The sequence below is a fragment of the Zootoca vivipara genome, chromosome 5, assembly GCF_965207765.1.
Source record: "Zootoca vivipara chromosome 5, rZooViv2.hap1.1, whole genome shotgun sequence".
NCBI lineage: Eukaryota > Metazoa > Chordata > Lepidosauria > Squamata > Lacertidae > Zootoca > Zootoca vivipara.
Window position 1 is genome coordinate 88,509,275 of NC_142588.1, and position 17,108 is coordinate 88,526,382.

The 17,108-nt window shown below is 45.1% G+C and overlaps 1 protein-coding gene across 4 annotated transcripts in view; it reads right to left on the bottom strand.

The window, feature by feature from the left end:
- Window positions 1–15,552, bottom strand: part of MCF2L2 (MCF.2 cell line derived transforming sequence-like 2) — a 203,548-nt gene extending 187,996 nt beyond the window's left edge. For 2 of the 4 annotated variants that reach the window (XM_060274348.2, XM_088669228.1), the window contains exon 1: window positions 14,955–15,118. In XM_060274348.2, the coding sequence (XP_060130331.1) occupies window positions 14,955–15,033 (79 nt within the window). In that variant the 5' untranslated portion in view covers window positions 15,034–15,118. Of the gene's footprint in view, window positions 1–14,954 lie in introns of all 4 variants that reach the window. The other 2 variants (XM_088669225.1, XM_088669226.1) reach the window with 2 other exon arrangements.
- Window positions 15,553–17,108: the final 1,556 nt, after the last annotated feature.

The following is a 17,108-nucleotide window of genomic DNA, read 5'->3' on the forward strand; positions in this document are numbered from 1 at the left end:
TTCCCACAGGCATCTGGCTGGTCACTGTGAGAACAGGATGCTGGACTAGATGTTCTTACTGCCATGTAAATATGCACAAGTTGTTAAGTTGCAACCCTATTGCACATTATACTTGGGACTCAGCTCCACTGAATTACTTATTTATCTGTCTATCTGTTCCGTTTATATCCTGCCCAGGGCAGCTAACAACATAAAATCTGAAGGAAATTCATCCAGACTTGCCATGCATACTACGCCTGCTTAAATTCCACCTTCTGCAAAAAGGTGCCCTGGCATCGTTTGCCACCCTGTTCACGATGCAACTGAATTTTCTGTTAAAGAATGAAGAATCTGTAGGCAAGCTGTGATGGGATTTGACAACATCTGACAAACCCCCCAGGACTGCAATTTTGGCTCATGCAAAGCAGAGCGCCATGCAAAACAATGCAGAGGAAGATGGCTATAATGAGCCTTGTAAAACTTGTAGAAATTTGAGAGTCCCACTCAAATTTGCAATTATACATTACTGTTGCATAATAAAAAAATGGGTTTTGGCCCCTTGGCAAAAATTCATCATCTGGCATAAATTATGCTTTTCTTTTCTATGACCCCAAATGAGAAGCCATGGTAGCTTTAGATCAGGCATCCCCAAACTTCGGCCCTCCAGATGTTTTGGACTACAATTCCCATCTTCCCTGACCACTGGTCCTGTTAGCTAGGGATTATGGGAGTTGTAGGCCGAAACATCTGGAGGGCCGCAGTTTGAGGGTGCCTGCTTTAGATTATTAGCTGGGAACACAATATACTGAGTCACGCCAACAGCTCACTTATCTCAATTTTGACTAAACTGACTGACACAGGAGTCACTCTGCATTTTTGCCATCCCAAAGTACAAATAATTAGGGTTTGAATTTAGTTTATCTTTTGCAAAAGTTACATTGCACTTTGCCAGCGGTGACGTACTTGATCTCATGCAAGAAGTTCTGGCTTGAAGTAGTACCAAAGCTTATCCTACAAGGAATAATTCTGTAGAACTTGTTTCTTGCAAAGCTTATCTTATTTATCCCCTTTACAATTTATAGCACTTTGGATGAAAGTGTCTGGAACACAAAGCAAATTACGTATGAAATAGTGAGGATGATTGGTATATAAAAAAAAACCTGATCAGTTTCTCAAGCTTGTTGGAATGCAGAGCAATCTGTCATTAGTTTGTCTGCTGTGAGCTTGCAATGACAGGCAGGGAACAGTCATTTTTCCCTAGGCTTTTTCTCTCTCCACCTTATAACAGATCAATAGGACAGCTCTTATATATAACTCCGGTGCTTTGTTGACAGCTCCTGTGTAGCAACACCAGTATTGATTCCCTTCAGACATGCAAAGCTTCAGTGTCATTAAGAAGTGTAGCAGGTCTCAACTTCAAAAGCACAGGGAGAAAATATTTACAGTCCTTCTCTGTTGTTATAGGAGGGAGGTTTTTGATCGGCCAGGAGCAGCAGTAAATGGAGCCAGAGTAATCCCATTAAGAGGCTGACTTCAGCGCCAACACGTTGTTAAGTGTATTTTAAGCAACGTTAATGTTATGAAATAGGTAGTGAGCTGTCAGCAACAAGCTTAAAACCTGGATTTTAAGGACAGAAATAGATATTGTAATTTGGAACAGCAGCAAAATGTTGCGGTGTGAAGTGTTCAGGGTTCCTGTCAGGCATGCCCTCCATTCTGTTCCCTTCTCCATCCCTCACCCTAAAAGACACACATCATTCCTTGATTTACTGAGCAAAGAGGAAACCTGTGAATCAGAGGCTATGGTCTGCCTGTCTCCAAACAAACGATGAGTGGAAACCAGAGTTTGTTCCTAGCTTACAAGCTCAGGGCTTTTTTGGGAGAAACAAACCACACGTATAACACTAAGTCAGCAATGTGATTGATTAAATGGATATCCAGTTGTTTCCCAATCATGTTTTTCCAGGGGGGTACTACTTTTTCAACAACAACAATTAAAGATTTTTAATAATAATAATAATAATAATAATAAACCTACATCTCTGGAATTTTCCGGATACCAACAAATGCAATACCTTAAAATAATTTTAAGTTAATACTCGGAGGCAATAATGGCCGATCAGAGAGAAAAAATAGGTCCAGATTTCTATCTCTAGCATCCCTTCCCCATCTTTCTTTGGAAATTATTTCCTTTACTACCCTGTTTCTCATATTTTAAGACATACCCATAAAATAAGCCATAGCAGGATTTTAAGCATTCAAGGAATATAAGCCATACCCCGAAAATAAGACATAGTGATAGGCGCAGCAGCAATGCCGGCCGCGGCAGGAGGAGGAGGAAAAAAATAAGACATCCCTTGAAAATAAGCCATGGTGTGTTTTTTTGAGGAAAAAATAAATATAAGACGTGTCTTATAATATGAGAAACACGGTATCTTCTGCTCAGTCAATGTTTGGTATATTTGAAATCGCCACATCCCCCCACCCCACTCCCTGGCTCAAGTTATTACAGTCCCAGTGGAAGTTAATTTGGATTCCATCTTCCCCTCTCTCAGATTTTCAACCGAAAAAGCTTCTTAGTTATTGATACTGAAACCAAGGAAGGGCTTTGTGCCTGCCTTCTGTTTGCTAAGCCCTGCTTAGCTTCCTTTCCCCCTTGGGTTAAAAAACTATAATGTCCTCCCCATCCTTCTCACCTCACCCTCTTTAAGACCTCAGCTGAGCTCTGAAATCCTGCGCCAAGAAATGCTGAAAGGTGAAGCTTGAATGGCTCATGCAAGCTGGCAATATTTGCATGTTTTTCTTAATTTGCATAAATTGAGCCTACTGATCCTAATATTGGAGAGGAGCAGAAAGCTATGTTGAGCTGAAGACCTGGACAATTACTTCACCCCTCTATGACCATGAGGCCTATTTTTCCCATACTATTAATATACTATTACACCGGCAGAGATGGCCACTGCCTAGTCTAATTCTTAATATCACTTGTTAGCTACTTCTTATACCCCCCCCAAAAAAAGATCTCTCAAGTGACTTGCAACATTTTTAAGAGCCTAAGCAAAGGAAAAATGAAATTCATGTGCAATTCATAAAAATTCCACAATGCTGCCCCCAAAAGCAATAGCAAAATGCACAGCTAACAATGAACAACATCACCACAGTCTATCAAAAAGCAGGGGAAAGAGTAGGATTTTACCTGGCGCCGAAAAGACGTCGGCAAGCACACCAGGCAGCCCTCGCTGGACAGTGTGTTCCACAGACAGGGAGCCACAAACTGAAAAGGGCCTTCTTCTTTGTTCTCCTCCTCCAAGCCTCCCTCAGAGAAGAGCCCCAGATGAGGATCTAAGGGTCCAGGTAAGTTATTACTGGGAGAGGTGTTCCAGAAGATGCCTAACTCTGAATCCTTAAGAGCTATAAACTGTGAGAAACAAGCAAGCCATCAAAGCTGGAGACTCCCAGGATATTCTGCTCTGCACCTGCTATCAATTTTTTTTGCACTTTCACAGTGCAGTTGTGGGAAACATCTAGGCAGTGCTGGCTCCAGATTTTGTGGGGTCCTTGGGCAAGTTGCCAGCAGTGGGCCCCTTTCCTGACTGGGGCCACCTGCTTGCCGCTGTCTCCCCCTGCCCAGAAGGATAGAAGACAAGGCGAGCGAAGGCTGCTGCTCCTTTTTCCTTGCTCTCGCCTCTGCTTGCAGAAGGCAGGTGAACAAGCCAGAACAGCAAGGAAGAGGAGGAGGAAGAGGAAGAGGAGGAGCATGGCAAAGGGGATCTCTGGAAGGGTCAGCAATGGGTATGGTCCTTAGTGCTGACCTCCAACATCAACCCAGCAAGCGCCCATGCTTCTCCTCTTCTTAGATCTGTCCTGACCCCCGTTCCATTTTGCCTGCAGTACCCCCGATGCAGAGAGAGCTTACCCAAGCTGGAAGCTGTTGCCGCGGCTTCTTCCACATTAGCGCCAGAGGTCTTGTGCATCCTCTCTCTCTGCCAGAAAAATGGCTGCAGCACGCAGGGGAAGCTGCGAAGGTCTCATCATAACCCCCCAGCAAATGGGAAAATCATGCAGCCCTGCTGTAGTAGGCAGCAGAAGCAGCCCAGATGCGTCGCGTTTCCCTTGGCAACTGCCTGCTCCGCACAACTCACCCTCGGCTCCAAGGAAGGCTTTGTCAGAAGGTTTCAAAAACCCAGATCAGCAATTGGGAAGCCCTGGGCTCACTGCAGCTCATGAGCCTTCAGATGCTACAGTAACACAAGGAACATCCAAGTGACTTGGTCAGGTAGGAGATTAAATCCTGCGCTATTCGGTTTGACAAATTACATCTGAGAATCAGAGGAATCTCTTTGCATGCGTTAATCCCAAGCAGTCAGGGAAGGAAAGTGCTTGGGATGGGGGCAAATTGTCTCCCATGGCCCTATAGATGTTGCTGAACTACAACTCCCAGATTCCCTGATGACTGGCTGATGGGAGTTGGAGTCCAAAAGCATCTGGAGAGCCATGTGTCTCCCATCCCTGCTGTATTGTCTGGGCCCCTGAAGAGACAGAAAGCACTGAAACAGCCTCTCTGGTGAATCCCCCAAGGTTCATGTGTATTGAATAAATACATGCACAATTTAGAGAGGGGGTCAGTTTCCACTACTGCATGGTTCAGACCACAGATGACTCTTCTGCAGTAGCACATCTCTCTCCAGCTATTATTAGAGCAACCACAACAAATGTTCATCGTATTTTGAGCGCAATAATTAGTAGCACCCATACCTCCAGTTAAGAGCAATTTAATCATGAAGGTGTCCAAAAGAACAGGCCACTGGTGGAACCTTGCTGTTAATTTTTCCTCCCCGTCCTTGAAACCTCCTTGACTCCTTCCTATTAAAACCTCGACAGCAGCACTCCTGCCTGGTCTTCTTGCCTCTAGGAAGGCACAGAGGCACTGCGACTAATTATCATAACGAGGACAAAGCAAATGAAGCACTTAAGCTGTTCTTACTTCTTGTAGGATTGCCACTTATTTTCTCCCCCCCCCCCGCCGCCTTTTTCTTTCTTTGGTCTTTGTTACTGACTCTGCCCCTGTGCTTTTAAAACAGCAAATGCCCAAATCAAGTGAGCGAAAATTTCCCTGTGGTTTCCTCTGCATGCTGTGAAAAGGTTCACCAGGTTGATTTCTACAGAGCAGGCTGCCGGTTGAAGCACAGGTGTGGGGGCCTGTTAAAAGGGGGGTGGGAATCAAGTGGCACCCAGCTCCCACTTCTGCAACAAGTGCCCTTGTCTCCTAAGAAAGAAACATGGATCGATGGGTGATGACTCAGCATCCATTGCTGCGGTGAGTCACTGCTTCTGGGTGACTTAACTGGCTTAACTGAGATCATTGTTTACTCTTCAGCACCAGCTTTTAATTCGGTGCTGCTCTTGGAGCCGACAGAGTGTAGGGCCAAAAGTGGAAACCACAGATGCATAGAACAATATGCAAGCTGACCTGAGCACATCCGTTTGTGCACAAATGCAGCACAATTAATAAAATACTTAGGCTCACACTGAGAATGTAAAGCGCAGCTGCTAATCAAGGAAAGGCGGAAAGGCGTGACATTGTGCAACTAGGCTTGAACTCTGCTGTTTTTTCTGGGACACAGCAAGGAACAATGATGCTGTATGAAACAAGACTATTAAGGATTGCAAACAAAGCCAGTTTTCAGGCACAGTCTACAGCTTTCAAGCAACAAATGTAACATAGAAAGAGAATTGAAGGGTTGCTTATAGTGCTGTCACTGCTGTGCGAACACATGAACACATAGCTGCCAAGTTTTCCCTTTTCTCGCGAGGAAGCCTATTCAGCATAAGGGAAAATCCCTTAAAAAAAGGGATAACTTGGCAGCTATGCATGAACAACAAGGCTTATGACGTAAGAAATTTGGGAGACCTTATTTTTGTTTCTGCTTCATCAAGTTAACAAGGCTATCACTCAAGAAACTGCAAACACACACACACGTTTTTCTGCCCTGAGATGAACCCAGGGAAAAAATCCAAGGTTTTCAGCATCATGCACTGAAAAGGTCAGCTGTGGTGGGCACCTATTGGCTAGCGTCTGTAAAGCCATTGACCTGTGACTCCTCCCCACCCAACTATCAGTCTTCCAACTATTTTTAAAGGGTTTGTGAATATTTTGGCAAGATTTATGCACAAAGTATAAATACAAAATATATTCTACGTGCTGTATCCAGAGCTAGCCCACTGAAATTAATCGAGATGGCTAACTTTGGTACATTTACTGACAAACTCGCCCATCCCCAGTTAATGGCCACAAATGGAGATTCTTGTTCCAGCCCATCTCTTCTCACTGCAAAGTCTTGGAAAGACCAGAATTAATGAAAAGAAACCAAGGACACTCAAACTAATCCAGAATGCGGCCGCTAGACTGGTGACTGGGAGCGGCCGCCGAGACCACATAACACCGGTCCTGAAAGACCTACATTGGCTCCCACCCAGTACGTTTCCGAGCACAATTCAAAGTGTTGGTGTTGACCTTTAAAGCCCTAAACGGCCTTGGTCCGGTATACCTGAAGGAGCGTCTCCACCCCCATCGTTCTGCCCGGACACTGAGGTCCAGCTCCGAGGGCCTTCTGGCGGTTCCCTCACTACGAGAAGCCAAGTTACAGGGAACCAGGCAGAGGGCCTTCTCGGTAGTGGCACCCACCCTGTGGAATGCCCTCCCACTAGAGGTCAAAGACAACAACAATTACCAGACCTTTAGAAGGCATCTCAAGGCAGCCCTGTTTAGGGAAGCTTTTAATGTTTGATGGATTTCTGTATTTTAATGTTTGATGGATTTCTGTATTTTAGAATTTCTGTTTTGTTGGAAGCCGCCCAGAGTGGCTGGGGGAACCCGACCAGATGGGCGGGGTATAAATAATAAATTATTATTATTATTAAGGACACGAGCTGAAGTGCAACTGTCCAAGGGCAAATGAATGTAGAAAACAGCACCGGGCATTACTTGCAAGCAATGCTGTTATTTTGCTCTTCCAATCTATGCAAAGAAGAGCCGCCTGGGCTTTTTCCTTAATAATAGCTTCACTCCCACCCATTCATCAAAGAGATATATAAATAAAAAGGGGTTGATTAACACCAATAAATGAAGCGAGCCATTTCTCCTGAATGCTGGCAAGGAGGAAGAAAACACTTGATATTTTTAACAATGCTATATGTGTACTGAGAAGGAGTAAAGTTGTTTGCAGATGTTTCTCCGTGCTCTAGATGCCTAGAGTGTGATCCTTGCTAGCCTGCCAAGTTTGTCATTTTGCATGTTGCTTGGAGTTGTACGCCTTGCAAAATTCTCCACCTAGGAAGAGTTATGGCCACTGTCGTTCGTTGTTAAGGGTTGCTGGGAGTTATAACTCTGTGCAGTGTAAACTGCGGTGCCCTGAATTCTTTGGGGGAAATAATTAGCAATGATTGCTAAATGATTGCAGGGGTTTTTGGTCCCTTCCAACTCTATCGTTCTATGATATGAGCTTTGAATGTTCTTTGAAAGTATGGTGTATGCATAGCTCATGAGAAGAGAAGAATCCTTGGGAAAGACCCTGATGTTGGGAAAGATTGAGGGCACAAGGAGAAGGGGACGGCAGAGGCGAGATGGTTGGAAGGTGTTCTCGAAGCTACGAACATGAGTTTGACCAAGCTGCGGGAGCCAGTGAAAGACAGGAGTGCCTGGCGTGCTCTGGTCCATGGGGTCACGAAGAGTTGGACACGACTAAACGACTAAACAACAACAAAATGCATAGCTTGAGTGGAAGGTAGTGGAAGGCAAGGAAGGCTAATGCTCTCCTTTTGTAGCCATTGGTCTATTCCAGGGGTCAGCAAACTTTTTCAGCAGGGGGGCGGTCCCCTGTCCCTCAGACCTTGGGGGGGGACAGACTATATTTTGAAGGGAAAAAATGATGGCCGGTGGCTGCTTACCTGTGTCTTGCGAGCGGCAGGGGCTGGCAGCAGCAGCGGAGGGACGATGAGCAGCGCGTGAAAGAGCTCCGGAGAGGGGCTGCTTAAAATGGGGGCTGCTCGAGCGCTGCTGCTGCTGCTGGCACCAACAAAGCCCAGCCCCCTTCCTCCTCTAGGCAGGGCGGGGAGAAGCCAGGAGGAGGGAGGGAGGAGGGAGAGGGAAAGAATGTGCGTGCTGGCGATCCACGCGGTGATTCCCGGACCGTCCACAGGCCGGATCCAGAAGGCAATTGGGCCTGATCTGACACCCCGGGCCTTAGTTTGTCTACCCATGGTCTATTCAAAATACTCATCTAATTTTCTTCCTACCACAGGGGTGGGGAAGTCCTCCAGGCCTCTCAAGTTGGCCCTTGATATTTCCCAGTCAGGCCCCACCTTCTTATCAGGCCACACCTCTCACTAGCCTTGGTTCACACCGTTCTTGAGTGGATATATATATATAGCCTTACTGTGTCTTAGAATTCTGATAACAACTCTTGTTTCCCTAGATGGAGGAAAGAGAAGAGTGTGTGGACACTACCCTACTGTACCAAGGTAAAATTTCCATTCCATGCTCTGACCACTTCTGCCTCTGGCCATGCCCAGCACTGGCATGTGGTCCCTAGAAGCCTGCTAAGAAGGCAATGTGGCCCCGAGCTAAAAAATATCCCCCCACACCTGCCCTGAAAGGTAAAAAGATGTAGATCTCAAAAAGTGTACGTAAATCCACCCTTGCTCTTGATCAGGAAATGCCACCCTATTCTCAGACCAAAGAGTTTTATGGTACCATTGTAGTTACTCTTTGTTTTCCTACTACCTTTGTCTCATTACAAAACAGGAAATATCCTGTGACAAAGACTTAAGAACATTGCATATCAATGTTCAGAACTTTCCCACATTAGGCAGAGGGCGGATCTAAACACAGGAAAAAACCCCGCTGTAAATAAGTCAGAAATTAGATCATTTTAACAAAAGGAAAAAATCTCTATGGAAAATCGTGTTTTAAAATGTCCTGCTCTCTAGCACCATCTGGTGTTGCATGCTTATAGTGCATTCAAATCACTGTTTCTTTACTAACATAGCTGAGTCCAGAGTCGCTTTTCTAACTCTAATTTACAGTGCAAAGGTGGGTGGAATTGGTTGTAAAGTCAAGGAGCCGTAAGCCTGAGCAGCCAAACCACACCACCCTCCTACTCAGAAAAGAAAACATCCTGTGACGATGAGTTCCACAGATTAATTGAGAGCAGAAGAACTGCTTTCTTCTGCAGAGCAGGTCACGGATGCTTCTAGATGAACTGCTGAACATTCATCATGTTTGCAGAGAGATTAGACAATGCTGGTTATTTAAATGAACATTCTAACATTCTCAAGGAAGGGTGTACACTCAGGATTACTTAACACAGATCACTTATGCCTTCACTGGTTAGTGATCCTCAGTATGTACCACACAGGACAGGAATGAAGCTGCTCCACCTCTGATCTAGTGGCCATCACAGTTTTGTGAATTAATTGGTTTCAAGCAATTATGGAATTGCTGGGAGGGGGAAGCAGGGACTGCAACAGACCTTATGAAATATGCTCTTGTAAAATAGTGCTTGCCGCTGCACTGAAACACATCACATCAGCCACCATGAAAGGTGCTCTTTTTCCTGACCTCTAATAAGCTGGTGCTGATTCAGCTATAACATGATTCATGGTTGACTGTGTCATTTGGGCTGGAGTATATCGCTAGCATATACTATTTAAAACACAGGCGACTGGTCCAGACAAAGAAAAAATAAATAAGGAGACTTTACAAAGTAGGTCCCTTCCAATTTTGCATAAGATGTGTACCTTTTCACATTGCATTTTGCACAACCTGTAAACCAGTCTTCTCCAATAGCCGTACTGCCTGTGGCTGATGGAAGATGCAGTGTAAAACACCCGGAGGGCACCAAGTTGGGGAAGGCTATTTAAAAACATCAGTGTACACTATTCAATTATTTAAGTTGTGATGGGTGTGAGAATGGGCTATTCCATGCTTACTGCCTCACACAAAATGTTCACGCAGTGACTAGGGCAATAACTGACATGCATTTTTAAAAATCACAAAAATAAACTGTTGATTTTATAGATAAGTGCAGGCAATTGCAAACGCCATGCATTTGCAAGCCTAAGGAAGAAGCTTATAATTAAAGTGGCAGGTTGTGAGAGGAAAATATGAATTCCTATGACCCACATTGGGGGGGGGGTTAAACAAAATATCCTGGATTCAAAATGCAGATCAAAACTCATTCTCCAGCAAAAGAGAGAGAGCACAGTAGCAGAGTTTAAACTCACACAAGTCAAGCAACAGTAGAGAGTTGGGAATATAGGTTGTTAGACCCTTTTATCCCATTTAGTCCACTTGCAAACAGCACTCCTCTCTTTCTGTTACTGTGTTGTTGTTGTTGTTGTTGTTGTTGTTAGGATATACTTCTGAGTAAACATTGTATAAAAGTCGATGGTGAGGATTGTTGAATACATAAACTCCACATAAACTCTGTGAAAGCAAATCAGGGTAAGTGCTCAATAAACAATGTCTCTGGAGAAGAACTGTGTGCCTTAGTTCATGTTTCAGGATCCTCTGCAAATCACATGGGTTTTGTGGCAGATTCAGGGATCCTCAGCGATCTACAGCAAACAAGTCAATAGGAAAAACGTCTTCCTAAAGTTAAGCCACTTTTGAAAGCCAATTAAGTTAGTCAATAAATTAGCCATTTGCAGGTGATTTTCTTTCATTCTTTAGCAAGCTGATAGCTCCTGTTTAAAGGAATTCCACAATGCAGCCAGCAGTCCATGAATTGCTTTCATCTTCTGTGCCCACTTTTTGATTTTTAAAAGCCAATGAAAGAGACATGCCAAACAACGTCCAGATGTGGTGAAATGTAAGCTGTCCATAGCAAATCATTTGGAAACAAGAGAATAAAACCCACAGCATTTACAGATCACACGTAAGGCATGTCTATGACAGAGTGGGCAAAGTTCAAAGACAAATTTACTACATACAACCCTTTAAATGGAACTGGGAGCTATTAAAATTGCTTCCATGGTGATTCTAGCTTAGTTCCCCCCTTTTTTTCTTTTAAAGAGCTGAGCAACCTAATTTAACATAATTAGGCCAAGCTTTAACTGCAGGCAGTGCATTAAATAGAGGTGCCTGAATGTGCTATGGGTCCCAGGTTAACAGTGGCACTGACATGGTTTGCAAAGACATAGAAAGGAATCACCACACAAATAACCTCTTGCTGCTCATAGAGGAGGCTAACAAAAGCCACAACTGCCTGGCTGAACAAGTTTGGGGTGCTGCCCAAACTTTGACATCACCCCCATCCTCAAACTTCTATTCCTCCCTTTGCATCTGTAATGTAAATGCAGTTATGACGTACTGTATGCATAAAATCAAAATTCACATTTCTCAAATAACCCCATCTCTCCAGGCACACAAGTGACTACCTCCACTAAAAAATATCACTCAAGGCTGCAGTTATCTAGTGATTACTACATTACATGTATGTGAACTCCCACTGCCAGTGTATCCCATGTGGCTCAAGGATGAGCAGCACTGTATCTGAAAGACAGGTTGGCCATGCATTTGCAGATACAGTAAGTATCTGTGTAGTGAGGGATGGAAGTGAGAGCTGGACCATAAAGAAGGCTGATCGCCGAAGAATTGATGCTTTTGAATTATGGTGCTGGAGGAGACTCTTGAGAGTCCCATGGACTGCAAGAAGATCAAACCTATCCATTCTGAAGGAAATCAGCCCTGAGTGCTCACTGGAAGGACAGATCCTGAAGCTGAGGCTCCAATACTTTGGCCACCTGATGAGGAGAGAAGACTCCCTGGAAAAGACCCTGATGTTGGGAAAGATTGAGGGCACTAGGAGAAGGGGACGACAGAGGACGAGATGGTTGGACAGTGTTCTCGAAGCTACCAACATGAGTCTGACCAAACTGCGGGAGGCAGTGGAATGCTTTGGTCCATGGGGTCACGAAGAGTCGGACACGACTAAACGACAACAAAAATCTGTGCTTCAAACACTACAAGGTCCTCTATACCAGGCATCCCCAAACTTCAGCCCTCCAGATGTTTTGGCCTACAACTCCCATGATCCCTAGGTAACAGGACCAGTGGTCAGGGATGATGGGAATTGTAGTCCAAAACATCTGGAGGGCCGAAGTTTGGGGATGCCTGCTCTATACTCTCTATTCCATCTTGTTTAGGAAGGAGTCCAGTTCCGCTGAAACTGGTGGGTCAAATACACACGTACTGGAGTGAAGAGAGAGGAGGTATACCCCACTGACTTTCCCAAATAGCATTCCCATTTGGACTTCTTGAGTGCTTATGACAGGACCGGCTACTACTACCCCCACTGCAGGTACAAAATTATTCTAAAAGAAAATGGTTATGTCCTCAAAGGAAAATGAAAGGATCTTCCCAAGAGAGTTCAAAACCAAATAAGGTTATTGAGACTTGCCCTATAAAGGAACTAGATATGGGTTTTGGAGTTAAGATAAAATGGACAGGGAGAGAATCTGTGGAGATGTCCCTTTATTTAACTGCTTCCAACCAATTGGTTCAATAAATGACTGATTAGGTCTACAGGATGACTCCTCTTTGTATCCTCTCTTTGAATGCTACAGGATGGAGATGTAAATTGGTTGACCCTGCATTTCTGCAACAACCAGCCCTTTGACATTATTGCCATCCAAGAGCATTGGTTACTAGAGGTTACTTTTATTTCTGCCCAGGATGAGCTCCCGATCCCATGCAATTTTATACAGTAGTTCTGCTTAGTGATTGTATACGTGTGTGTGTGTGTGTGTGTGTGTGAAATGTTGCCATTTTTAAAAGTATTTTGTTTATTTTAGATCTTGTATGAAATGCATTTGGGGGGGAGGGGGCTTGTTTAATCTCACTGTAAACAATTGGTACAGTGACAATAAAGTATTTCTATTTCTATTCATTTTAATTGCAATTTTATCCTACCTTTTCCCTCAAGGAACTCAAGGTCCTCTATCACTACAATTCATTCACACACAACAAAAACCCATGAGAGGTTAGGCTGAGAGGCAGTGGACAGGTATGGTATAATGTACATATGTTTTGGACCTACTTTCTTTTGTAAACTGCTTTGAATACCAGTTTGTGGAAATACATAAATAAAAAAGTAATAATCATTTTTGGATAAACAGCCTCATATAAAATAAATACTGTACTGCTTGGACACCCGCCCACTCCATGGCTTTGTGTGGATAGACCCTTTAATTTTTTTATTTAATAAGCTTGCCCTTTATTTCTCAAGTGCCCTGTACAAAGAGAACTACTACCAACCAGTACCTTTGCTTTCTAGCAGAAATCATCACTATTAGCTACTAGTAAAAAGACTACTTTGACTGTAGATCTCTGGGCAGGGCCTGCTTTTCTTTTTTCTAATTTGCACAAGCCCTAACAACATTAAGGACTTTGCAAACAAACAGGCAAATAAATGAAAGGGGTAGAAAGAGACCTGCTCAGAGCAAGGTTGGCATCAGAGGGTTGGCACTGCTGAGAACCCACCAAGATTCAAATAATCAACTCCATTGCTTATCCCTGGAGTCTCCTGGCACCATTGCTGCCTGCTCATGTTCCCTCTCCAAGTAAATGAGCAGTGAAAGGAACATGGAGGAAGAGAAGCAGCTTTCAACATCCATTGCCTCTCCCCCTGGGAGGTTGTCCAAAAGGAGAAACAACTGAATTGACAGCTGCAGCCAAGGTGAGGAAGAGGAGGAGGGTCCCATGGAAAGCAACTTTTTATTTAAATGTATATTGCATTTATATCTCATCCTTTCTCCAAGAAGCTCAAGGCGGAGTATATGGCCCTCCTCCACACTATCCTCAGAGCACCCCTGTGAGGTGGGTTAGGCTGTGAGGTGGGCCAAGGTCGCCCTACATAGTCGAGTGAGGACTCGAACCCTGTTCTCTCAGGTCCTAGTCTGACCCACCCACCCCACCTGCCTCGTGCCCACAGATGGGTAACCAGCGATAGATACAAAAGCTGTGTTTTCTTCAATATGATATGGGCATGTCATACAACACATTGCATCTTCTGATTCGAAATGGGCTCTTGTGGGTGGAAAAATCTCTTCCTTTGAATTCTCTTGTCAAATGCGCCAAGCAGGGCATCATGGCTCCCTTTCCAATGAGCCCACGGCATTACTGGGCTGTACAAGATGATGTGCATGCAGTAACCTCATTCAGGGGGGGAAAGAGGGAGCAGGAAAATGATCCATCTAGAATTCAAGGCTGGGGCTACCCTCCGGCTTCCTTATTCCAGAACCGCTGAAGCGGCACAGATGGCTAGGAGAGAGAGAGCACCTGCGCTTCGCTTCTGAACGTTTCAACTGGTTGCCGTTTTTTTAGCTTGACAAGACGACGCTTGTGGACGTGCTGCATTTCATAACCACCCCCCTCCTGCTCCCAAATGGCTTCGCCTTCTAGAATTCATCTGCAATAATTATTCATGCATGTGCAACCTTTGCACACATTCTGCAAATTTAGCTCAGTAGGACAAAGCCAAATTTAGCACGAAAGGTAACCTCCAGAACCTTTAGTTACAAACCAGAACCGCAGGGATCACACCAGGCTCGCTTAAGTGCATCACTTGCAACAATTAGCCAGACACAGCTGAACATTGAAAGTATCCAGCTAATTGGCGGAAGGCACCGACCATATTGGATGGCTCAAGGCACAGGAGATGCACGAGGAGGCACCACCCCGCCGTCCCTCTGGGCAATGCACAGATGTACCAGGATCCCACACTCGCACCCTCCCCAGGTGTAACACTGGCACACCAACGCTTCCTAGCCTTTGTGAATGAGCACCATGGCACCATCGCAGCCCTGCAGGGAGGAGATCCCAACACAAGTACACAACCACAGAAATAATAACAATAGGGAGATAAAAGAAAAAAGCAGGTAGACAGAGAGAAAGAAAGAGATGTCTTCCTTACCCACATGCGTGATGACCGTAGCCAGCCGCTGGCTCAGCTCCTGATGCGACATCTCTTCTTCTTTGAGCCAAAAAAGCATCTCCCACCGAAAAGACCACACAGCATCCAAGAGAGGGAGAGAGGAGGAAAGCGCTTACCCACACCCCACACCGCCCCCAAGATGTAGCAGGAGCGGCAGGCAGCTCAGCCACAGACACGGCGCCTGTGCCACTCCCACTGCGCGCAGGATCCTTCCCGGCTGCCGCCGCCGGGCTTCGTAGGTCTTACACCGGCTTCGGCATTGGCCGGCGCCCTGGGCACATCCTGAGCGCGCTGGCCCGCCCCTCGCCAGGTCCTCCCCAAAGCGCACAGGCGCCGCCGGGGGCCTCAACCTTCTGCCCCCCAAATCTTCTTGGCACACTGAACCCTGGTGGTGCCACTCAGCCGGCTGCCCTGCGCCACCATTCCTGGATTAATAAAAAAAGAGAGCTGTTCCAAGGGGACCCTAAGGCTGCAAGACTGGGAAGAGCAGGCAGCAGCAGGCTTGTACAAGGAGATCTTTTGGACCCAGGTACCCGGAATGCACCCCCCCGCTTCCCTTTTCTTAGGCAGAGGCATCAAGAGTCTCCCTCGCGCGCCCCCACCCCGTCTCTCTTCCTCCGCCTCCCAGCTCCACCTTTGCTATTAAAGGGATGGATGTGGGTTAGGTATTCAAGGCTGATGGCTAGGAAGAGACAGGGAAGAATGAGGAAAGCACAAATGTGATCGTGGATGCACGCGCTAGTGCGTGGGGAGGGAGAGGGAGAGGGAGAGAGGGAGAGAGATGCCTAGGGAGGAGCTCAGGATCTTCATCACATGTTTGCTGGCAAAGATAGACATGTAACACTTCTGTGTAGAAATAAAATGTTGATTGTGATGATAGCTAGCATGTACAGGGTGAGGCCTTTAAAAGAGGCCCTGTGGATACAGAGTACACATGTTCCACAGGGCCTCTTTTAAAAGACTCACCCTATATGTATCATTCATTCATTCATACACTGCTCTTCATCATAAGATCTCGGGGTGGTTCACAGAACATTGTAAAGCATTTAAAGTGTTTTGCATATATTGTTATTTAGACAACAGTGCTCTAATGATATTATTCCTGAAAATACATAAAATATACAAAAAGGGGCAGTCCTGTAACGTAGATCAAGTTGATCACACAGTCAACACTCATGTACACACACACTATAATGCAGGTAGGAAGGCTGGGGCAGAGTGACTTGCCTATAGCCATCTAATGAGTTCATAGCAAAAGTCAGATTTGAACCTGAAAATTCCAAGTTCAGGCAGGGACAGTCAATACGTTGCCCTTAGGATGCTGATGGACTCTAGCTTCCACCAGCCCTGGCCAGCATAGCTAATGGGTAGGGATGATGGGAGCTGTAGTCCACAACTGGAGAGCCTCACATTGGCAACGCCTCCACTATGCTATACGAGGAAACAGCGTGACAGCTGCATATACTGTAGTGGGTCTCTCACCTGCAGGAGAAAACACACTTATATACTGTATTTTTACATGAGAATCCCCCCCCCTTCTGCTGCGTGTATTGTCTGATTGTATTCCTTGGTTATTGAATTCAGGCTTCACACGGTATCAGTAATATATCTAGTTTTAATAACTAGTTTTAATAACCGGGCCTCTTCTGACTGTTTTTTGTGTTAGTGTCATTTTCGTGAGTATATTCTGCAACGTATTATTGATGCAATTATAGTGCATTAATTTATGTATTTGTATTAGACTGTGCACACATCATTTCACTTTAGTAGCAGCTCTGCAATGCTTCTCCAATGTTGCTATCTGGACTCTTGCACTACTCTATAGCTAGCTAGCACAACAAAATCAGGACAATAAATAAATCAGATCATTTGCGATGTTCAAAGTTACAGGATTTTTGGAGGAATTTATGGGACATGCAGTGATTGTACCCCAAAACATTTGGAGGTGCAGACAGTACTGAAAGCAGGATTCTGGAAGAGCCCTTAGCCCAGGTCTACAGCAGGCTTTTTTCTTAGGACAAGAGAAGAAAGGGAAAGAGAGTGGAAGTGGTATTGTGCTTAATGAAACTTCGTTAATTCACTGTGCTTGACCACAGCACACTGTGCTCCGGGGGTTATATCTACTGTAGCCCA